Raw genomic sequence first — 24,899 nt, 5'->3', positions numbered from 1 at the left:
GATCTGTTAAGCTGTCAATGGTGAGATCATAGCAATTAATTAGCGCACACCTGCTCTCTGTTCTGTGCAAAGAAATAAGTGATTTTAAAATATGCTTTTTTCTTAGCGCACATAAATTTCAACAGCGCATTTTTTTTAGGGCTAAGGGTAATGTTTGTGCCATTAGAAAGAATGATTTTTTAGGGGAACAGTGACTTTTCATGCAAGCTCGCCAGTGTAAACCTGCCGGAGATGCGTGGCTCCGGCCGCGAGCTCACTCAGTTGCTGAATTGCGCGACGGCTTAGGATTTCGGATCACGAATACGAATGCGCGAGCGAGCTTCCGATTTTGCTTGATGAATCAGGGCCTATGTCTGAATAAAGCCACCAGTTGTAACCTCAGTCACAGACTCAGACTCTGTTTTTTAAACTGGTAGGAGGTAGTTAGTCACCAGAGATCTAAGGACTGCAGTATTAATCAACCCTTGAGGATCAAAGGCAAAATTTTCATCTCTAATAAAATATTCATTGTAGAGAAATGAATGTTAATATAACCCTTTTAATAGAGTACATGTGGGGTACACATGGATAACAAACATTCCAAACCAACCATATACAACAACCTACAGACCACCAAAAACACTTGTATGGATACCGAAAACAGCAATTGCATGGTGTTTGGGTTTGTAGCAATCAGGACCAAACACTGATATCAGTTTTGGTTTTGGGGCAGTCATCAGAACCACCTGGTTCATATAGCCTGTTGGCTTATCTCTGAATCATCTCACATTAGGAGGAGCACCTCCCATCCCAAAGTGATTGGGTAAGCAGGAGGTGACCTCCCACCATCTCTGGGGTCCAAATATATAGTAGGCTTGCAAGTGCTTGTTGTATCCAATTAGAGTTGGTTCTGAATTAATGTATACCATTCAATCATGTGTGCTTCCACAACAGAAAGTGTTACTTCACGGTAAAGCTTTTCGGCTTTTTTAATCCCTTTTTTTTTTTTTTTTTTTTAGCACAGCTTCATGTTATCTGTAAATTATTTCTTTTTTTTTTTTTTGTAAATATTTTTTGCACATTTCCACTCTACTGTTGTCTTTTGGAATATTAAATATACATTAAGCTGTTCTTTGTGGATGAGGTGGTTGAGCTAAGGGTTCTAAGGGTTCCAGCTCACAGAATAGCTGGAGACATTTTGATGTGTGGGGAAATCACTCAGATGCTACACAACTCTAGATTACTGATTGCATTTACTGGTTGTATTTGCCTGTGTGTCTCTGTCCAGCTTTATCCCTAGAGAGTCTCCCTCTAGTGTCGGTTGGTAGGATAGCCGGCAGAGATCCTTGTCCTCTAGTATTGTTACTCGGTAAATTAGTTCTTTGTCTCTGTACCTCTTCCAACCAATCAGGGACTCCCAATCATAACAGTTTTGCTAGTAGCAGCAGATGGATATTGCTTAGTACATTAGTGCATGGTTTAATTTGTTATCCAGTTTACTAAAGGGCTTGTAGCTTGTTAAAAGTGACTGGCTTACAAAAATCCACTCAGTGCATACCTCCACTTGTTTTATATATCCTTTTTTTGGAAAACATTCCTGAGACAGTGGTCAGCTATAAGAGCCAAAGCCTCAATGATGTGCTTAATCTATGTGGCGTCAGAGACATCCCAACAACCTGGGGCTCGATGAAGGGGCAGCTGGTCGGCGCCCTGGTGGAGCACAAACAGGCAGAGCAAGTCTATGATGTCATGTTGCTGGACGTGACCCCTAACACACCAGAGACAGCCCCAGAGGAAGAACAGTCTTCCCCGCCTCTTGATGCGGATAGATATGATGTTCAGGATGGCAAATGTGACTATTAGATGCTTTCCTTGGAGGCTCTGTGGATCCAACACTATGCCCTCACGTTACCAGACTTGCAGTGACCAATTGATGACTTTACTTCTGGGAAGTGTTGCCTCAGTGGATCTCCAGAGCAAAGGCCTGGAACAGGACATCTAACTGTCTTATGTGATCGATGAAGTTATGTGTCATGTATTATGTGATGATCTGTGCATGCAGATACTCCTTTTGCACTGTTGGCGAATCACAGCACTCACAAGCCCTCATCATACTGGCTGCTGCCAACTTCTATGAAGGAACTGTCTGCAGAGGGGTTCGACCTACCTGGGTTGGACTTCTGTGTTTCTGAACGTGGCCCAGTGGTCCTGAGGTCTCCTCACACTATTGTCTTCCTGGCACCAGTGAGAGAGCACTCTGAGTTCTCTCATTAGGATAAAGCTAATGGCAGCCTGGAAGGACTCAGAGGGTTGGCTGACAGACCAGGATGACAAGATGAAGCTGAATGGGAATTATTATTATTAAATAGGATTTATATAGCGCCAACATATTACGCAGCGCTGTACATTAAATAGGGATTGCAAATGACAGACTAATACCTACAGTGATACAGGAGGAGAGGACCCTGCCCCGAAGAGCTTACAATCTAGTAGGTGGGGAAATTTCACACACAAAAGGATGGGAGATATGTAGTGGTGGGAAGTAGTAGTGGTTTCAAATGACAGAAGAAGACGGGTAGGCAAGTTTGAAAAAATGGGTTTTGAGCGCTCTTTTAAATGAGCAGAAAGTAGGAGCAAGCCGAATAGGACGAGGAAGACCATTCCAGAGAGTTGGGGCAGCTCTAGAGAAGTCTTGTATCAGTGCGTGTGATGAGGTTATGAGTGAGGAAGTCATTAGTAGGTCATTGGAGGAGCGGAGAGAGCGGCAGGGGGAGTATTTTTTTAACCATGTCAGAAATGTAAGTGGGACAATAACTGTGTAGGGATTTGAAAGCAAAGCAGAGGAGCTTGAATTTGATTCTAAGGTGAAATGGAAGCCAATGGAGAGAACTACAAGGAGATGTAGCGGAAGAGGAGCGGAGGGAAGGATGTATGAGTCTGGCTGCAGCATTCATGATAGATTGTAGAGGAGAGAGTCGGGTTAGTGGAATACCAGCGAGAAGGATGTTACAGTAGTCCAGACGCGAGATGATAAGAGCATGTACAAGGAGATTGGTGGTCTCGGGACAGGTAGGGGAATGAAGCTGACCTTACAGAGAGGCCATTCTCTCTGAGGTGTCTGACCAAGGTAAAGCAAGGGAAGTGGTTGTGCCTCTAGCTATACCCTGCAATCTGCAGGAACATGACTGTCCCAACCTGTACCTATGGGCAACAGCCCTGAGATCCTTTGGGACAAGCAGGGTTGCAGATGCTCCAAGGAGAAAATTCACATGGGTCCACTTTTCCTTCGAGATTCTAACTGAGCATGGCACACAGTTCCTGGCTTGCTTGTTGCTGTGCTATTGTAAGAAGATGCAGGTAGAAAAAAATCATAGCCACCACATTCTTCCCCACCACAAATTAGTATTGGTATGATGTTTGAACAATGCAGCAGCAATTTTTAGCACGTGTTCAAAGTACTTGCAAGATCATGGAGAAAAAAGTGGTAATGGTGTATGCCCCACCTTTTCTTCTCCTATTACACTGGGGAACAATTTTGAACAAATTTTGTGTTGACTTCAATTTTTAAGCCTATTTACAATATAATAGGTATGCTGATTTTGAAAGTGCCGTTAAATTTCTTCTATCACATCAGATTTTTTCTACACCGCTTATATTAATTTGATTATTGTAGCGTGGATTTGTGTAGGCAATTTATTTGCACACAAGACAGTGTGGTCAGAGGTTGTGTGCTGCTCTACATAGTGAATAGGCAAAACGTATTTTTCTACTTACACACGTATTTCCTTTCTTTAAGATCATGTCTGCCTCTGCTGTTTCTCGTCGTAAGTGCCTAAACAACCCTGATTCATTTTGTTATATGTGTGGCAGTTTCACAATTCTCAGTCAAAGGGCGAACATCAGCACATTTGTAGAGCAAGCCTATTTGGCATATTTCAAAGTTAAACTTGGTGAAACCCTCATAAGGTGTGCAAACAGTGTATCAAGAGTTTACGGATGTGGACAAAGGGAACACGTGATAAGATGACATTTGGTATACCTGTAGTTTCGCAAGAGCCAGGAGATCATTTCAGTGACTAATACTTTTGTATAGTGAAAACTTTAGGATATACCAAGAAAAATAAATGTAACATAGAGTACCCTAGCCCTACCATTGGCTATATGCCCAGAGGACTCTGTTTATAAGGGATTTGATCAGCATGAGTTGAGTGATTTGGAACTATCAATGAAGGCCTTTAGAACTCCAGCATCAACACTGTGTGAGAAAAACTTACTTGAAAAATGAACAAAGTTATCGTACTTTTGAATCAGAGAAATTGCATTTTTTCAGTACTTTAGAACTAACAATGGCTTTGTGTATTGCCAAAACATACCTGGTTTAATGGAGGAATTGGGAATTCCAATCTATACCTCAACTGAATTGCGACTATTCATTGATAGCTCAAAGCGGAGCTTAAAGTGTCCTCCTTCACAATGGCAATATATTTGGGTCAGTCCCAACTGGCCATTCTCCTTGTGAAGAATATGCAGACATAAAGAGAGTCATTGAGTTGTTGCAATATCACCAACACAATTGGATCATCTGTTTTGACCTAAAAATGGTATTTTTCCTTCTTGGTCAGCAGCGTGGATACACCAAGTATCCCTGGTATCTGTGCATGAGGGACAGCAGAGCTCGTGAGAGGCATTGGGTGAAAAGGAGTTGGCCTCCAAGATCTGCTCTAAAACCATGTGATCCAAACATTCTACATGAGTCACTTGTTGATAGAAAGAATATTATATTCCTGCCTTTGCACATGAAACTGGGTTTGATGAAGCAATTGGGTAAAGCTTTGCCAACTGAAGGAGACTGTTTCAAGTACCTCATTTTAGCATTTCCTAGCCTGTTATTTGAAAAAATAAAGGCCGGTGTGTTTGAAGGTCCACAGTTTCGGCAGCTCGTCAAAGATGAACATTTCATCAGGACAATGTCAGAAATTGAAAAAGAATGCTTGGCTATCATTCAAAGCCATTGTCAAGGACTTTCTTGAAAACACACAAGCAAACACGAGCGAGTGCTGAGAAGTTCCTGGTATTGCCCCCTTCCAGATGAAATAGAAAAATGAGTGTGGGGGCATATGAGTCTAATATCTTAGTATGTAATTGTGCAAATATCAGGTCTTTGCAATTCCTAAAACTGTTTTTTCTTTTAGTAAGGAGCGGTGATGGCAGAGGCACAAGCAAGTTTCACGTCGTTGGAGTTATGGGCCGTCATGAAGTTTTTGTTTCTCCAGGAAAAGTCAGCAAATGACATTCACACTGAGATGTCACAAACACTGGGGGAGAAGTGTCCTTCCTACACCACTGGTAAAACCTGGATATCTAATTTCAAGACTCAAGGAGGCGCAGTGGGCGCCCCCCAACCTCAACTGACCAGGCAACCTGCGATGCTGTCCATGAGCTAATTATTGAGGACTGGCGAATATCCACAAAAAAGATAGCCCAGATACCTAACATCTCACAGGAGCATTTTGGGTTTGTTATCACCAGTATCCTAGACATGCGCAAGCTTTCAGCGAAGTGGGTGCAAAAATGTTTGAACAGTGATCAGAAGGAGGAATGTTTTAAAGCATCCAAAGCTGTTTTGGCCCATTTTAAAGCTGCACAGGACTTTTTGGCTAGGTTAGTGACTGAGGATGAAACCTGGCTCCACATCTATGATCCTGAAACCAAGGAACACTCAAAGGAATGGCGCCACAGCGGGTCCCAGCGGCCCAAGAAGTCATGGCGTCTGTTTTCTGGGACAAAGACGGTATTCTGTTGGTGGACTAACTACCTCAGTGCTCTAGTATCACCAGACAGCAATATGCTAACCTCCTCTGAAACTACCTCTGAAACGCCATGGAAAGTTGAACAAATGGATCCTTTTTTTGCAGCAGTGCACCTGCGCATATGTCAAACGTTGTGGCTGCCAAATTGAACACCCTGAGTTTCCAATTGGTCCACCACCCCCCCTACTCACCTGAACTGGCCCCTTTGGACTGTAATCTGTTCCCGAATTTGAAGAAACACCTGAAGGGACAACATTTCAGGACATTTATGACGTCAAAGATTCTACTGAGATCTGGTTTGCGGCCCAACCAAAGGTCTTTTATTTGAACGGTGTTATTTCATAACTCTAGCTCTCTTCTTTCTGGGCAAAGCCAGGAACTTTTCATCACCCCCTCGTACTTACACAGAAATTGTCCAGAAACTCTTGGAGCTACAAAATGCTTGGTTACAATATGAGCATTAAGGTGCATTTTCTGCATAGCCATCTTTCTAACTTCCCAGAAAACTTTGGTGCAGTCATTGATGAGCAAGGTGAACAATTCCACCAAGATTTGAAAGTCATGGAAGGACGGTATCGGGGTAGATGGGATGTACATATGATGGCTAACTATTGTTGGAGCATATGGCGGGATTGTCCTAACACTGAACACTCCAGGAAAAGCTATTAGCGTTAATTTTTACCGCTTACCCAATTAATTTTCAAATGCTTTACTGTAAAAATATGTCATAGTAATGATAGTAACAATAAACCCTTTGTATGAACAAAAAAAAATGAAATAAACAGTACATTCAAGTTATTATTTTTTCATTGTATGTAAAATTTGTATGTTTTTTTGACAAAAATGGAGGGTACCCTGTATCGTAAAAACTGAATTTGACTGAATTTTCCAAAGAAGAATATGCTCATCCCCAATGAAACCTCAAATAGAGTACATTGTGGGGTACATATGGATACCCTATAGTTTTTACCAACCACCTACAGACCAGCAAAACACTTGTATGGGCACCATTAAATACTGATTATGTTGCATCAAGGACCACACACTGGTAACCTTGCCCTAGTTTTGGCCCAGTTACAGAAGCACCTGGTCCATATAGCCTATTGCAGGATTTCTTGATTTTTTTTTTTTTTTTTTTTGAACACGGGGGAACCTTTGAAACAACTTTCAGGTCTTCGGGGAACAACTGCTATAAATACTATATCCACATCTCACAGTATATTGGTGGTCAGTGGGAAGAATATTATGTTTACAGATAGCAAAACAATAATTGGTGTGAAACAAAATTGACCTGAAAGGCACAAATTTCTCATTGCTTAAGGAACCCTTAGCAACCATTTTTCCTGCAGACCACCAAAATTTCCGGCTCCTGACCGCACATGCGCGAGGAGCCAAATGTCAACCAAAGGGGGAGAAACCTCCCCCATAGTGACATCATCATGACATAACCCAACCCATTCTCCCATCGTCGATCTGAGCCTGCAATGGAAGAGTGGGCGGTTTGTGTCCAGGGACAGAACCTTCCCGCTTCTCTGAGCCTGGGATTTGTATGGGGAACATGGTCCGCGGCACTGGCTGGTGTGCCCTGCCAGCGGGGTCCTTCTCCTGACTCTGCTCAGGGGTCCCCCGGCCGAGGCCACTGGTTGGTGACTGCTGATCCATTGGCTATTTAGCAAAAAAACATTACAGAGTTTAACATGTCATTTTCATCAGATAAAATTTTAAGTGGTAGTATTAGTATTAGTTGTAGTATTTTTGATGCAGATTTCAAATCTGTCTTCAGTTTTTCTCTAACACGTCTAGTTTTTGTGATGCAGCTAATTATATATTGTGTTAAATTTGTTATGAATAGCCTTAACATATTACAACATTTAACAACAGTTTTCTTTTTTTAAGGTTAGAGACCTCAATAACTGCGATTTATTTCATATGTCATCATGCCTAGAAATTGCCTTAATGATCCAGACAGTTTCTGTTACGTGTGTGGTTCATTCACGTCGAAAGCACAACATCGCCAAATTACCACTGAACCTAAAAAGATACAAATTTTTATTTCGGCTACTGACTTGGTGACCAGGATAAATCTTGGACATCACGTGTCATCTGTACCAGTTGTTCCAATGGACTGCATGACTGGCCTAATAGGCGTAAAGCAGCAATGATATTTGCAATCCCGATGGTGTGGTGAGAACGACAAGACCATCTAATCGACTGCTATTTTTGCTGCATCAACCAAAGTGGATTCTCAGGTAAAACCAAGCACAAAATTGTAAATCCCAGCCTCCATTCTGCAATTAGGCCTGTTCCTCATGATGATTAATTGCCAGTTCTGGTACTGCCACATGATGGACTTGGTTCTGTAGAAGATGATGGGGAATGTGCTGGAGTTGCAGCCAGTAACAACCCAGAATCATCTGATTCTGACTACTTGGCTGATGAAGAGTCAGAACCAGAGACCTTTAAACAAGCAGAGCTGAATGATCTAGTTTGTGATCTTAATCTCTCCAATGACCAAGCAGAACTTCTTGCTACGAGGCTGAAACGGAAGCACTTGCTTGCAAAGGGTCTAACTGTAACTCACTACAGAAAACAAAATCATAACTTGACAACGTTCTTCACTAGTGATGGCTCACTGTGCTACTGTCATGATATAAATGTACTCTTTAACAGTTTGTCACAAGACCATGTTCCATCTGAATGGTGTATCTTCATAAGCTTGAAAGCAGTCTTACTGCATAATGGTAAGTCCAAACCAAATTTACCGATTGCCCATTCCGGTAACCTAAAGGAGTCCTAAGACAACAAGAAGTTACTACTTGAAGCAGTCCAGTATAAAACACATCAGTGGAACATTTTGGTGGGGATCTAAAGGTCATTGGCTTGCTGATGTGAATGCAAGGAGGAGTCACAAAATATTGCTGATTCCTATGCCTGTAGGACAGTCAATCTACGGGAGACCATTATGTCAAGCCTGATTGCCTACCAAGAAATCCCTAGCCCGGAACAAGCAGTGTCAAGTTCTGCCTCTGGTTGATCTGCATAAACTATTTCTGCCACCCCTCCATGTCAAGTTGGACTTGATGAAGGACCTTGTAAAGGCCATGGGTAAATCAAACTCCGTGGATTTTCAGTACCAGCTACCAAGGTTTCTGGAATGAAAGTATGATGGCTGACTACTGGTGGATGCTGAACTGCGACAATCCAGACAAAGAGTACACAAGAAAATCATACTCTAATCATTTCTGTAGAAACAATGGTACTTGACTGACACTGTTCAGTAGATCCATATCACTGTGTTCCTTATTTTACTTCGAACTGAAGATGTTTTAATATTCACTTCAATGGTGCTTACCGTGTTTCCCCGAAAATAAGACACCCCCCGAAAGTAAGCCCTAGCAGGATTTTTGGCTGTTTTCCAGCAAGCTCGAAATATAAGCCCTCCCCCGAAAGTAAGCCCTAGCTTAATACCGTAGAATATCTTTAGCACATAATGTACATAGTGGTGGGGGAGGAAGTAAAGGACATCACAGACTGTCACACGAGTGCAGGACTGTCACAACATCACTACCCAGTACGTACGAGTATTCCAGGCTCAGACAATCCATCACTTCTCCGGGGGCAGAGCTGATGATTGTAGAGAGAGATGTGAAGGGAGGGCACACTGAGCCTGTCACATCTCTCCTTCTCAAATGATCGTGGTGGGGGGGAGGAGAAAAGAGAGGACGCTGAGGATGCCACACCTCTCCTCCAGTGCAGTGCAGAACTGATTGTGCTGGGGGGAGTGAAGGGAGAACAGAGTGGATAAGGCTGTCCCATCTCTCTTCCAGAGCACAGTGATGCAGGACTGATTGGTGAGGGGGGGGAGGGTAGAAGAGGGAGGACACAGCACACAGCTTACTTACAGAGTTACCATGATGTCACAGAATGTGATAACGTTTGAAATAAATGTTAATTTTTTTGCGGTTTGTTGTTCTCAAAATATAAGCCCTACCTGAAAATAAGCCCTAGGGCATTTCTTGGAGAAAAAAATAATATAAGACAGTGTCTTATGTTCGGGGAAACACGGTAGGTTTTAGTACAAAATATATGCATGTACAATTTTAACTATATTAGTACTCAAAACTGAAAACAGATCTGAAATCTGTTTGAAAAACTGATTTAGAAAAATTTGCTGTGGTTTCTGATGATTATCTAAAAAATTTGGTATTGACCTGTGGTGTTATTATTATTTTAATATTATTATTATCAAACAGGATTTATATGACACCAACATATAACACAGCACTGTACAATAAATAGGGGTATATCTCACCTTTGGAGAACCACCCACTGTTATTAAATATAAATATATATGTTGGTCTGAGTATCATGTTCCCAAATCCCATAATTTCTTTAGGAACTGTGTGTAATAATGTATGTGTGCATAGCTGCATAGTACCTCTGGTGCCCAATAGGCTTGGTTGTATATTTGCTACTAATCTGTGTAAGATCTTGTGTGTACCTGACATAGACCTATATATATATCTGTGTCAATGTGTTTTGCTATCTGGCAGCCCAGCCTGTGGGCTATTTGCAGGTAGTGGCAGAATTGTGTTTGGTGTTTGTGGGTAGGCAATAGTGCTAAGAATTCCAGCTCACAGGATAGCTTGGGGAATCTTAGAAGTGTGGGGAAATCATTCAGTTTGCTACACAACCCATAAATTATACCAGATTTTATGTACGATTTGTATCTCCCTGTGTGTCTGTCCATGTGGATTTTAAGTGAGTCTCCCTCTAGTGGTAGTTGGCATTGCAATGTATGATCTGTCCTCTAGTAGTTTGTTATTGTACTTGTGTCAGTTGTTTGTTATGTTCCTCTTCCAACCAACCAGAGACTTCTTTCATGATACATATATATTTTCTTTTTTAATGCAGATTGGTGTGGAAGAAGTTGGCTTGCAGATTTCCATTATTGAACGAGCCCAGGAGATTCGCAGAAGTAGAAAAGGTAATGTCTTATGTTCAGCATACATAAAGCAATATTATCAGGTAAAACTTAATCTGTAATGCACATCTGTGCACATGTACAAAACATTTTACTATCTACAACTTACAGGGGAAATCCAAATTTCACCTGGATAACTGACTTTTAGAGCTGGTCATTAACTTTGTCTATTTTACAGGGGAATACTTTTACAGGCAGTCATTGCTCAGAACTTTATTTTCTTAATGCATTTCAAATGCTGCCATAACCAGGGAAAGAAAGGCATGTGTAAGCTCTAAAGCAGTGGTCCCCCACCTTTTGCAGGTCACGGACCACTAAACACACGGACTCTGGACCTCACATGCACTTGGAGCCATGTGTCACTCAAAAGGGAAAAAACTTCCCCCAAAGTGACGTCATGATGCTAAAGACAACCCGCCCACCTCCCTGAGCCTGCAGTGTCTCTAGGAGAAGTGGTCAGCGACTCCGGCCGGTGCGCCTTCCCAAGCAGTGTCCTTCTCCGGGTGTTGAGGACCTCTGCTCCAAAGTGAATTGTCGGAGCTTATAGTGGGCTACAAACTTTTTCCCCAGTACCATGTGACAGCATAGAACCAGTCAGGTGACTTTTATCATGTACACGAAGGGGAACAAGTAATTTACACCCATATTAGTAAATGCTGGGAATTTTACTCCCAGTAGCCATTAAGAAATTGCAAGGGAATGAAGAAATTGAGTTTGACCTGCTAGGGAAGGAGAAAGCTAGGTGAACCTTTTACTTTGCACTGTGTATGCAAAAAAAAAAACTTACATTACTTGTTTTTTATTTTTTGATATTGTTCAGTAGCTTTTACCTTTTCTCTATATATTGTACTTTAATTTTAATATAATTCTGTTATCTGATAAAAGCAGAATTGGGAAAACTGACACCTAATCATCCAGAGCCCAGCATTCCATCTGCCAGTGAATTGAGCCCAACAGCACCCCCTGACCTCTTACCTGATGTGGCAAGCAGCAACTCGGAGTGTGTGGTCTGCATGGAGCAAGAGGTAAGAGATTGAAGATACAGCAAAGTATTAATGTCTGATCATTGCAGCAATGGAATCATAGTCCTCTTGAAAGCCTTCCTCCCATTCAGTGATGATTTTTTTTTTAATGCTCAATCAATTATTACAATTTTTTTTATAAAGAAGAACTCTACTGCTTGTTTTTTGTACCCAAGCCAGACACATGACATACCCTTCAATATTACATTTTTTTTTCTATGGAAAAACAATTGTAGTTTCCCTAAAACTCTAGCTGCGAGACATGTGCACAAATTGCATTTGAATAAAAAAAAAAATTCTGGAATAAATAGAACAGATTTTTTTCCCCTTTTCTTTACTTTTCCACTTTTTTTCTGCATGAACCATCTTGCATGATATAAAGTCCTTGATACTAAATACAGTCACATCTTTCATTAGCTTTATTGAATGCTCCAGAGAACATCTTTCACCATAATGATAACACTGTGAACTGCAAATGATTGTTAGGTTAGTGTGACTCCTTAATACATAACAGATATATTCCCGTGATTAAAGCAGTACTTCTCACAATCATGCTGCAATTCCTGGAGAAAAAAGAGGACTGCCACCCCTGTCCTCCAGACAAATATTTTTGCTTGTCTGTTATGCTGACCCTCTGTACCTTCCTATTCAATGACCAGGACAAGTATGCAAATCAGGAAAAAAATCAGCCATCCATTTCTAAGTATTTAGTTTAGGGACTCGTTATTAAAACCAAATAGTCATCATGGCCGTCAGCTAGCATCTGCAGAAGAAATTAACAATGATTTCTTTAAGCATTGATTACCTTCTAACATTTATTAAGACTGAATCTACACGGACATTTTCCCCAGTGTTTAACCTGAGGCTTAAAGAGCCCATGTTTGAAATTCCCATGCATTCTAAAGTACTAATCCAAATCAGGGGGTTTCATGCATAACTCTCCTTGCAACATTTTAAAAATTAAAACAGCGGGAAACGTGGGAAAAATGCTTGAAACCACTTGAAAACCCTACTTCTTATTTCCATAAAAGCTTTTACAAGTGGTTTTAAGATTTTTATGAAAGCTTCTATTGAAAACAATGGGGACTTTTATAAGTGTTTTTACCAGGACATTGGAATCTGGAAGCCCCCTTTAAGAAGAAGATTCCCAGATCTCCGCCACCCCACCCTGCGGAATGAGTACAGGGGTACATAAAACCCCTTTACACATTCCCTGAAAGGGTTAAAAATATGTGTAAAATTTAAGACCAGACTTTATTGTTAAAGTAATTTATTAAATTTGTGTGTTTATTGTAACTTTTAAACTTTCTCAAGTCTCCTTATTCACTTTTAAAAACACTATGTAAGTCGCGCAAAATTGTGGTTAAATGCGTCATAGGCGTTTAGTTTTTAAAAGCTTTTTATTGTAAAAGTGCGTAAAAACGTGGTAGGAACGTTTACATGTGTTTTTAAGACTGCGTAGACCCAACCTAAGGGTGACAAATTCTGATTAGTGCTCCCTGTGCTCCTAGTCATGTATTTCCTCCCTATGCATGGGTCATAAAATGTGCCTAGCAACTCACTTTTTTATTTTTCTATGTGCAGACGTGTGAACATAATTTCTAGGGAAAATTGGGTTTTCTCACTTTTTTTTGGAAGGGATTTTTTTGTGGCAATTAACACAATATATTAAATTTAATATTAAAACCATTTATATTTTATTTTCAAACATTGTTAAAACATATTTTGTAAAACAACATATAATGTAAAACCTTAATGTACAAAAATGATGCAAGCCTCCTCATTACATACAAGCCTATATTTGCACTAGAACAGGGATGTCAAACTCTTGCCAGTGGGCCAAATCAGTGGGCCCTCAAGGTCCTTTTTTTTGGCCCCCCAAAGAATTATGAAAATGACCTACATCTGGCCCGCCCACCTAAGTTACCACCTCACATCATCATTTTCAATACATGCAATACATAGACATTACTGCTGTACACCCATCATGTGACACAAAGCCTAGGCAATGGTCACATGGTGCCTGACTACCAGGGCATTGTCATAGAGACTGCGTAGTGTAATATTTAGTGTCAGACAAACTAATGTGAGAGGATGAACAACACACAGGCTGCATATTTACATAGAAATTAGTCATTTCAACCCTAAAGTGTGTGAAGAGGGGTTGTTTTTATTAAATATGGATGAAGTAGAAAACTTCCTCAATTTTTTCAATAAATTTCAAGTTTGGCCCTCCACTTGGTCTAAGTTTTAAATTTCGGCCCTCTGTGTATTTATTTGATTTTGACACCCCTGCACTAAAACATCACTTTACTGAGGTTTAATACAGGTGCATGTAGCTTTATTTATTTTATTTCAACGCGTTTCACAGAACTGAGTCTGCTTCATCAGGAAGGAGGAGGTAAGTATTCTAAAATTAAAAATATATGCATAACATATATGTGAAGAGGTTTTTTATTTTTTAAATTATAGTTTAATATCAAATATATTCCAAGAACGCTCACATACATTAAATTATTTTTGTACAGCCATTAAACCTGCCAGGGGAAGCTATGGGACATCAAGCAGAAGCCAAGAGGTGTGAACATAGCTTAAAATGATCATGTTTATAATGAACACTTAACTAGCAATCATTCAGACCTCAGTATCCTGACTGCAGTGAAAAATCTCAGCAAAACACAGGCAGTAAAAAAAAACAGACCAAGCATTTAACTCTTCCCTAATTTATCTCACCTCACATCATCATTTTCAATACATGCAATACATAGACATTACTGCTGTACATCCATCATGTGGCTGCAGTGAAAAATCTCAGCAAAACACAGGTAGTATAAAAAAACCAGATCGAGCATTTAATTCTTCCCTAATTTATCTGAAATAAAAATTTTGACAAGGATTTGGGTTTTCAATATTCTCAAAAGAAAAAGTAAATTGTACAGGGTTTGTGATTGTACAGTTGTTCAGTAAGTGCTAAGGCACCTGTTGTAACTCTATAAACAATGTTTCTTTTTCAGGCTCAGTCTATTTTCATTCCCTGTGGTCATGTTTGTTGCTGCAGCAACTGTGGTGATGCCCTCCAGGCCTGCCCACTGTGCCGAAGAGATATTGCCCAGCGCATTCGAATCTACAACAGCACCTAAGAGAAGCCTGGGGGAAGGTTGGGAACATTACAGCTGCTTAACATGAAAGCCATGAAGGATCAAGACTGGGGAAAATTGGAGCTGCTGAGTATTAATCTGTGATACTTCCTGCTTAATCTGTGAATCATATATGATCTTGATCAATACCATATACATCCACCAGTGTATTTTATTATACATCTGTTTGTTTCCACTTCTTGTCTGCCCCCAGTGAAGGTCTGCTGTATCGCAATATCTTAATGTGTCTACATTATTTACACTTATACTGTGCTTTTGAGCCTTTGTGTGTGATGTAAAGGGTCAGGTCTCTGAGCTTTTTTAGTTATTTGTAGAGGTTTATGAACTGAGATTGGTTTCTCTGTAAACTTGGACACTCCAGAAGTGAGATCTCCCTACCATAATTTCTGTTGTTCTATCTACCTGGGAGTTGTATGTGTTTCAGCTCCTGCTGGTGCATTTTCCACGATATGAAATACATGAAAACTCAGCTGGGATGTTGGGGACCCCTCATATTTTGTGCAGAATCTGGAACTGTGCAGACATCTCTCCACAGTGCCAGATGCAAGTGTTAGCAAGGTCATTTAAAACTCCTGACAACTTTTAACAATGTCAAAGGAAATCCTATGTATTTATATCTGTTTTTATTTTAGACTGTTGTTCCCCTTTTCAGGTTACAAAACTCAATCCTTGCTGGCAATTATTGGTTACCCAGCACAGTTCTTTCCCTGTATCCATATTACTTGGAATATTTAGTGGTAATTGAGGAAATTGTGTTGTTTTGTAATATGTTATAATATTCATATATTAGTGTTTATGTATATATAATTTAATTTTTTTATTTTTTTTATGTATGATGATGTGTGGGTCACAGCTTCTGCAGGCGGGCATTATAGCTTCCAGAGCAGCCATTTTGTTCACTGAGCCAATCTGCCCCATCCGTACACAGGGAGCCAACAGGAGACCACTCCAGCTGACAATACTCCAGTGTGTTTAAAAGTAAAGTTTATCTCCAGTGTGTGTTTTCTTTTCTTTTCTTTTTTTTTTTTTTACTATGGTTATATCAAATTTTGTGGGTGTCACAAAACCTACTTGGATACTTCAGGGAGCCCTGCTGTTGCATATGGGCCTTGAAGGCCAACTAATGGAAAGAAGTTGTTCTCCTACGAAAACATCTACCTATATATAAATGCTCTGCTCTTGATGCAGCCTGGGAGATGAATAGAGCATATATAAAATCGATTTATTGTTTTTATGGAAATGTCCTCTACCCGATTTCTCCCATGATTCAACTCCATGACACAAATACTGCAGCCCTCATCTTTTAGTGGATTATGATCTTACAAAATTCCACCTCTAGAAGTATCTGGACGGTGGAAGTTTGCCCTTTCAGTAAAGCTTTAGATGCCCAGCGTGGGGGAAAATGGGTTAGCAGAAATCAGAAGGCTGTGCATGTTTTGGCCCTCAGCAGCTTGTCGTTTTGTGGTTTTTTTCCCTAATGTCTTTTTCAGCATTCTAGAACATTATGGAAAAGGCAAAAAAATTGCAGTTTGAGCAGGTCCTCCGGACTCTTCCCAAACTCCAGGCAAATCATTGACCAGAAGGTTAATTGTACAGGAATGAGTGATGACAGCAGCTAAAGGTGAAGAGTTTAAAGTTAACTAGAGAAGCTCTATGAGGGGCCCTCCAGTAAGTGCTAGCAGTATGTAAAATCTAAAGTGTTGCAGTTTTTCAATAATCCTGTAGCTGCGTAATATGTTGGCGCTATATAAATCCTGTTTAATAATAATAGTAGAAACCTACATTTTATAGCATCTACAAAGCAGAATACATTTGTAAATAATGTAATCAAAGCAGATTACATTTGCAGATTACACAACCGAAATGTCTGAAGAAAGAATAGAAAGCTCAGTTAGGAGAAAAGTAGTTGCTTTTAGTAAAAGGGGCCACCAAAAAAAAGTTTGAAATTGTGGGCAGACTAAAGCTACGTACACACGTCAGATTTTTATCGCCCGATAATCGGCATCGGCCAATTATCGGGCGAAAATCTGCCGTGTGTACAGTCGTTGTCGTGTCGGTGTCGTCCATCGTCCGGACGACCGACCTGCCGGATCCACGGACGATGGACGACAGCCGATCGTAATGAAAGTGAAGGGGAGAGCGCGCAGCAGGGGGCCGCTCCGGTCGCTTTCCCCCTCCCCTCTCCATAGAGCATGAACGGTGCTGTATGTACAGCACCGTTCATGCATCGTGCACTCCCTTGTCATTGGAAAGGATCGTGAAAGATCTTTTCCAACGACAAAAATTGGCAGTGTGTACGCAGCTTAATGCTCTCAGGCCCCACCAATCAGATGTTACAGGGCTATTGCATGTGGCTATCTAGTGTTAAAACCACACATTACTATACTATAAACCTTTGCTAAAAGGAAACCTGTCATTAAATTAATATTAGAGAATCCTTTTACTGCCCGACCCATTGCTGTTATTGGGGCTATATTCAAGATCACTTCTTCTAAAATGAGATGAGTCACCTTGAAAATCTGAAGTAATTTTGAGAGGTTGTAAGGAGACCCAGTCATATTTACATATATTTAGGCTAAATACATTTTGTATCCACAAAGTCTTATCCTTATAATTAACACAAAATGTGGCTGTTTTAGTGGGTTTGTGAGCACTCAAGCTTCAGGCAATGAAAAAATTTCCCACGCCCATTTTTATGCATTTTGGAAGGTAATCATAAAATGTGCTGCTTTAAAGAGTACCAAAACCTACAAATAAAATGATATTGTGAATTACTGGCCCTCAGATAAGGTGGTTGGATAAGAATTTCTATTTTTCAAGTGTTTTTTTTTCATCTGGAGATCCTACCAACAGCATATTTTATGTTCTATGATGTCTTTACCATGGTTGTCATATGGGTTGAACTACAAACACTGCCGCGGGGCAGCCTAGCAAATGTCAGGAGTCTATAGACATCTCATGTCTCTCAGGAGAAACTGTCACCTGCACAATAGGATCAAGGTGTCTTAGGGGTTTAGAACCCCCCCCCCCCCCCCTATATGAATGCCAATGTGTTGGGTGCACAGATATACAAAAATGCCAATTTACTACACATGCAATTTAGTATGTGCATATAAACAAATAGCCTGGCAGCAAAAGATTTAAAAGTATAACTTGGCATCACTTTGACCATCATGGTAGTGCTGACTGCCACTTTAGGTTACCACTTTGGAATGGCTTCTTTAAAGTTTTTCAGCATTAAAAGCTGTGTTTACCATGCCCACACTGGAGCTTTCCTTAAAATGTGTCAGAAAACCTGCTTTACAAAAGCTTGTTGTATACTGCTTATAACTAGCAGAAACAAGCAGGTGCCTAAAAAAAACAAACTACCTCTTCGGCCAAAAAAGTTTTTTTTTAATGCTCCTTTCTGATTTAGGTTTATACTTTATTACTGTCTAATGAATTAGACATTCAGATCAATTAATACATTAAATCTAATGTAAATTTATTGGAAACTAGGGCAATCCCAATAAACATTTTTTAATATGTGAAGGGAACTCCATAACAACGGGAGCTCTTTGGCTTGTATTCAATGACACCACAGTAGGGAGTGCTCCCAATGGCTGCTGGTTGTTAGGAGTGATTTCCATTAACTGTGAGGGCAGAGTGTTCGGTGCTGCATCATGACTGGTCCATGGGGACAAAGCAGTTATGCTATGTAAATGATTGTCTTTTTAAAAGTGAACTGGTCATGACAAATTATGCTTGCTGCAGCTCCAGCTTGGTTCCATTGGCAGCTTCCAAAAAGGGGTGTTAGACTCAGGGAAGATCACAGACAGCCCTGGCACTTTTTTTCTGGAGCAAGATAATGAAAGCTTCTCCACTACATAGTCTGGACCGTAAGAGGTTTCCCTGACATTTGGGAGGGTGACCTACCTACCAAAACTACTCTGCTGTTCAGGAACAATAGGAAGCTGCTAAATAGCATGCTGTAAACGCCATGCTGTATACACTATATGCAACTTCTTGAAGGTGTGTGTGTGTCTTGCTGTGCCACTGGTCCATTAAATGGGTGGGGGGGGGGGAAGCCCTCCCCACTGCATTCTGTACATGTAATAAAATAAAGTGCCTTTGCATGGATGACTACATTTCTGTGACTGGTTATTGTGCAGAATTATTAGTTTATTTATTCAGGTAAACTGTTGGACAGATACCCCATCCTGGTTTCTGGGCCTACAGTTACTGTTATCTCACAGGAGGAGTTAAAGTGCAAACGGTGCCAGTAGCGCAGTGATGGTCAACTTACTCAGAGTAAGAATCTCAATGGCAGCCTCTGAAATAAAAACAAAACAGAAAAAAAATTTGTGAAGCTTCACATTTAGTGTTATACACATGACAACAAAAAGTCTGAACGTTTTATAAATTGTAAGTTTTTATTTTACATATATTAAAAATGTATTATCTTTAACAAGGTTATGATTCCATTATTCAGAAAAATATTTTTATTCTGTACCTTAAGCTATAATTTCTTTTTCTGTCATGAATGTTTGAGTCCAATTGTGTATTACTTCAAGGTTGTGCATACACACATTAACAATGTCATAGAGGGAGATGTTAACCTGCCCATGGTATACTGAAAAAAAAGACAAAAATGCAGAAAGGCAACATAGAATCAAATTACAGAAAATGTCAGTGTACTGTAAAATTCTTACATAAATAAAAATCATAAATACAAATATTCAGCACCTCCAAACATTGTTTATGTATTATAATATTTTGAAATTATCAACTTCATTTTAAAGCCCTGGTTTAAGACCACACCCATCTCAAGTCATAGCACTCCATGCTGATGATGGGTGTGCAGTCAATTATCTCCATGTGCTTTCATGTGAAGAGATAACAGACTGCTGCTATGCAAGCAAGAACACTACAGAGCTGTGAGTGACACCTTCAAATTTGTAGCTTGATGCAAACTGATTTGCTTTTGTGTGTTTTGGGAGAACGGGATCATTACTTTGTAGAAGCTTTAACAATATGTATTAATATATATTGATGAGTTGTAGTGTCATTGTTGTTTTCAGAGCAGGATACCCCGATTCTCTATGCTTGTTCTCTTCAGGGGAGAGAGTGCTCCATTTAATCAGGGTGTTCCACCAAATGATTTCAAAAGGGAGTGCAAATAGGCTGGAAGTGATGTCTGGGGTGACTTGGCTGTTTTCCTTATAAACTGGCTTGGAGCAGACTTCTCCCACCCCCATGCTCCTTTTTAACATATATATATATATATATATATATATATATATATATATATAAAAAAAAAAACAAATATACACTTACCCACAGGAGGAGTTACACTTTATTTGTATCTAAAGCTGGAACACCCCTTTAAGACAATAGGACTTCTTGGGTCTCTAGCCTTAAACACGTTCTCTTAACCAGTTTCAGGGACAGGAGTTTGAACAAAGTCCAACCATCAGGCACCACTCACTTGTACTCCAATTTGAGCACTCTTCTCCGACCTAAAGTTATAAACATGTTAGTTATTGATAAATACACTGACCATGTCCTAATTATAAACTCGAAGTCCATAATCCACTGGACTTAAAGATCTCTGCAAAGCTTTTAAACGTCCATTCAGCCTGAACCCTCCACAGCTCGATGATTAGGAGTGCTAGTTATTGCTAGCTTCTTGGGATCACACTATAGCAGCTGGACCTTTAAAAGACACAGATTTTCAGAACTCTGAGCCATCAACAAGAAATTGCAGAAGCTCCTTTCAGAAGAAGTCAATATCCCCTTTTCTTGAGACTTCAACGCTTAGTCTGAGCCTGCAGATTCCACAGACTGATAATTAATTTCTTCGCTTTTGCTGGGGGGGGGGGGGGGGATAGGATGTGCACATTGTTCAGAATTTGTCTCAAAACAAAGATGAACGATATTTGACTTGCTGCTAAGGAGAAGAAAAAGAAACACCAGAAAATACCTGAATCTGTGAAAGCCAAAATTATTTCCTGGATCATCTAGTCAGTATTACCATATTTCCTATAACACAAGAAAATAAACTGAAATGTTTACTGTTTGTTGCCAGGACTTGCTGCAGATAGATCTGAAGATGTGGCCAAAGTGTCTGAGTTGACTGGCAAACTAAAAGCAATATTCTCTACTGTGGTTGCCCCCATAGTCAAATCTTACAAGTGATGATAGTAGATGCACAGGGGGCAGCTGGTGCAAGTAACAGTTGGGACGTGCATTGAATGTATTGGTGTCTCCAATCTGGTCAGCAAGAATTCTGAGGGTTCCCAGCCATCATGGACCTTCCATCCATAGAATCAGAGATTGGGGTCAGTCCGGGGGAATGTCCTATCTGTTATGAAGCTTATAAGACCTCTGCAAAGTCTCGAGCACCCAAGACCTTGCAATGTGGGCACACTCTGTGTCTGCACTGTCTGATGAAGCTGGTTTGCCACAGCTTACTGATGACTTTTGTAGTGTGTCCATTCTGCCGCAGTGTGACCATGATACCTGAGGAAGGGGTGCAAGCTTTAAAGACAGATGAGGAAACCTTACGTAGAGACTCTGTGGCAACTGTGTTCAGCACCACCTCTGAGGATGTCCTATCTGAGAGTTCAGAATTTTCCAGCAGCAGAGTGTCACTATCACTTTTTGAAGATCACCATCCATCATCTCAACTGTCCATATTTACAGTCAGTGATGTTCTGGTTCCTGACCAGGGCCAGTTATGGGGAGGAAGGTACATGCATGAAATCCGGAGCACTTATCTACTGGGGATCAGTCGTCGTGTAGCGCTGTCTGAAGCCCATCCATCTCCAACATCCAATTCTTTCTCTGCAGACAGCTTGAGACTTTGTTTAGCTTTGGGACTGATCATTAGTCTTAGCTGTGTTTTCTTTCTTCTTATATTTTTCAAATAAGTAGAAAGTCACCAAAACATGACATCAAGAACGAAGTCTGTCACCTTGTCAAGCAAATATCACTGGTGCAAATGACTAATTTTCAGTTCCCAATATATACTGTTCTAATTTTGCCACAGCAGGTGACAAAAGAAAAAATAATGTAACAATTCAGGTTACAGATTACTTTTGATCGTCACAATTTCATGCTATACCATGGAAGCACAAAAACTACAGTGATTTCTTGTTTTCACACCAGGATTGTGCGATATCTACAGAGTCATGCAGGACAAATAATCCAAGTCTAAATACTGACCATGACTTTTCTGAATCATAAATGTCTTACACCTAGCAATAATACAGTGTTATTGAAAGAGAGTTGCATTTATCATTTGCATTCACCATTTGCAAGCAGAACAATATTGTTTTCCAATGTAGATTTTTTTTTAATATCAACCCAAAAATCACTGTTTGGATACTCCAAACTGCATTTATTCAAATGACCCCCCACCAACACACACACCATTTTTCGATAGCACAGGGAAGTAGGTAAATCTCTTTATAGTTTTAAATGTCCCTGTAACAGGTAATATGGGAAAATGTCACCATTTTGGGAGATTGCCTCAGAACAGATGCACACTGAGGAATAGGGAAGGCCATTCTGATAGCTGAAAACTGTGTGCACACCAGCATTAGAAAACACTAGATAAAATTTTAGCAGAAAGTAATCATCACCTCCTTCTGCAATGTTATATTTTTACTCTAGTTTATTCTGTATTTCATTGTAATACCCTGATAGTCACCAGTCAGATCGCAGCATTACTTTTTGCAGGATGCAAAAGTGTGTGAATGCTATAGGGAACATCAATACTTCCTTTTTAAGAATCCTGGATTTATATGATATTCATGGTCTGTCATGTCAGTATGGTACCTGTTGTGTTGTGGTGAAGCTATATTACTACTCATGGCTATGTTTTGCATTTCTTTAGGATTTCATGGTTTGTGATTGTATTATGCTGTAAACAATGAAATAAAACTGCTATGAAAATTTTTTTCATCAAAAATCTACCTTTATTTTAAGAGCAACAGTAGTTTATAGGAACCATAAGTATTTCGTATTGTTCTGCCATGACATAATTAATTATTGGCTGCTGCAAATAAAGACAAATCATTAGGGATTATTTCATGAGATAGAACAAGACTGGGATGGAAGATAAGGATGGCAGGCGAGTGTCCCAAATATAGAAACCAAATAACGTAATTGGTTGTGGTATGGGTTACTGAGCGGCACATTAAAAAAAATGCATAATAGGAATCAACCCTAAGCTATGGCACTATTAAATTACATTTAATATTATTATTAGGTAGAAATGGGTCTGACCCCTTGGTTTATTTACAGCTGTTCCTGATATTCATATTTCAGAAATTTCTTATATGACTAAAAAAAAAAAAAATTGGATAAAATAGTTTGGAGTTAGTACATTAGCTGAAAACATGACATAGGACTCTACTATATTTTTTTTTATATTATGGGAAATTAGGACATTTAACAGAAGGAGTTGGAACACCTATGTCAGCAGATGGACATTATTAATTAATTAATACATGAGGAGCTCATGTAGTATATGGGATTTAAAAAGCCAAGGACTGACCCATTAGGCACCATCTCTAAATAAAGGTTTTCCATGGACATAATATAGCAAATGCAGTTTTTTCCTTTCACATTGGACCCTCTCACATCAGATTATTTAGCTGCAAGATGCCCATTAGTAACTCAAGCTTGGGGTGCAGTAGGCATGGAAACAACTAAAAAAAAAAAAAAACCTCAAAAAACACGTACACAAAACCTAAATACTTATCCAGAATGGAGGTATGAAGAGAATGCATTCATCCTAAATAATTTTATTTCAGCATATTGTGCTTCAGGCAATATAAAGAGCAATTAGTAACTGTAATACAGATATGATCAGAAACATTAATACCCATTATTGAATGATACATGATCAGATGGCACCAAACAGGACTCAAATAGGAGAATCTTTCTGTACTGACCTGATGTCAAGTCCTGCTTTTAGACATGTGTTGCACTTTGATAAAAAAAACTGCCTATTTCTTGCCATCTTTTAGGTGAATCTTTTAGCAGTGCATTACAGGTTATTTTGAAATGTAATAAGGGTTTCTGTAGTTTGTGCACTTGAATACAGATCTGGTTGATTGTTCTTTATGGACTTTCACAATATGCTTTGCAAACATCCAGTATTTTAAATAAATTATTCCAATTTGCAGGCACTAAGATAGTTGAGTTGGCCACTACAGTGAGCTCAATCTTGGTTCTGGCACTGCTAAGCAACACAGAGATGGCTGCAGGTTCCGTAGTGCAGAGGTCACATTAGGACCCCCCTGCTGTCCATAGCACTGCTGGCTGCACACTTGTCTGCTTATGAATTGAGGCTTTAGTCTATAGTGTTGTCTCCAAGATAAACACCTATTTCTTCTTATCCTAACCAATCCAAATCATCCTCCTCGTCATCTTCATCACCAAAAAGAGGACTTGGAGGTGGACGTCCCTTCAGGCTCTGGAAAGAAAACCAAGACCATGCTTAACAAAAGTAAAAAGAAAACTTTAGACTTGATTCTCAGTAAGAAGCAGTAAACAGGAGTTGTAGGAGTAGAATGGCAAAATAGGAGCTGCAGTTAAGTGTAACTCTGCACAGTTATAGCAGAATGGATGGCAATATTCTGGGTTCTTTGTAAATAAGTCTTCGTGAGGGGTAATCTTACCTCAATTAGACTTAATGAATATAGTTCAACCTATCTGGCTGTGTAGTACGATACCCTCCCAATGCATGGATCTGTTTCTCCAGAAATATGGAGCCATCTTTGTTTAGTAAACATCCCAGGTGATCACCTTTTTCTTAAGCTGCGTACACACTTGCAATTTTTGTTTTCGTTCATGCATCTTGCAGCCCCTTGTCGTTGGAAAGGATCGTGAAAGATCCTTTCCAACGACAAGGGAGTGCACGATGCATGAACGATGCTGTACATACAGCACCGTC

The 24,899-nt window shown here is 39.9% G+C and overlaps 2 protein-coding genes across 6 annotated transcripts in view; one reads left to right on the top strand and one right to left on the bottom strand.

The window, feature by feature from the left end:
* The window catches only part of LRSAM1 (leucine rich repeat and sterile alpha motif containing 1), a 70,595-nt gene extending 47,688 nt beyond the window's left edge, over window positions 1–22,907 (top strand). For 4 of the 5 annotated variants that reach the window (XM_072431395.1, XM_072431392.1, XM_072431393.1 and 1 more), the window contains 3 exons: window positions 10,704–10,776; window positions 11,659–11,798; window positions 14,810–22,907. In XM_072431395.1, coding sequence (XP_072287496.1) covers window positions 10,704–10,776; window positions 11,659–11,798; window positions 14,810–14,935 — 339 coding nt within the window. In that variant the 3' untranslated portion in view covers window positions 14,936–22,907. The remainder of the gene's footprint in view (window positions 1–10,703; window positions 10,777–11,658; window positions 11,799–14,809) is intronic. The other variant, XM_072431394.1, reaches the window with a different exon arrangement.
* An 822-nt stretch (window positions 22,908–23,729) lies between these two features.
* The window catches only part of FKBP15 (FKBP prolyl isomerase family member 15), a 40,693-nt gene continuing 39,523 nt past the window's right edge, over window positions 23,730–24,899 (bottom strand). The window contains exon 30 of the mRNA XM_072431532.1: window positions 23,730–24,419. Within this exon, the coding sequence (XP_072287633.1) occupies window positions 24,339–24,419 (81 nt within the window). The 3' untranslated portion in view covers window positions 23,730–24,338. The remainder of the gene's footprint in view (window positions 24,420–24,899) is intronic.

The sequence above is a fragment of the Pyxicephalus adspersus genome, chromosome Z (assembly GCF_032062135.1).
Source record: "Pyxicephalus adspersus chromosome Z, UCB_Pads_2.0, whole genome shotgun sequence".
In the NCBI taxonomy this organism is placed as follows: domain Eukaryota; kingdom Metazoa; phylum Chordata; class Amphibia; order Anura; family Pyxicephalidae; genus Pyxicephalus; species Pyxicephalus adspersus.
This window is presented reverse-complemented; position numbering and strand designations above follow the sequence as displayed.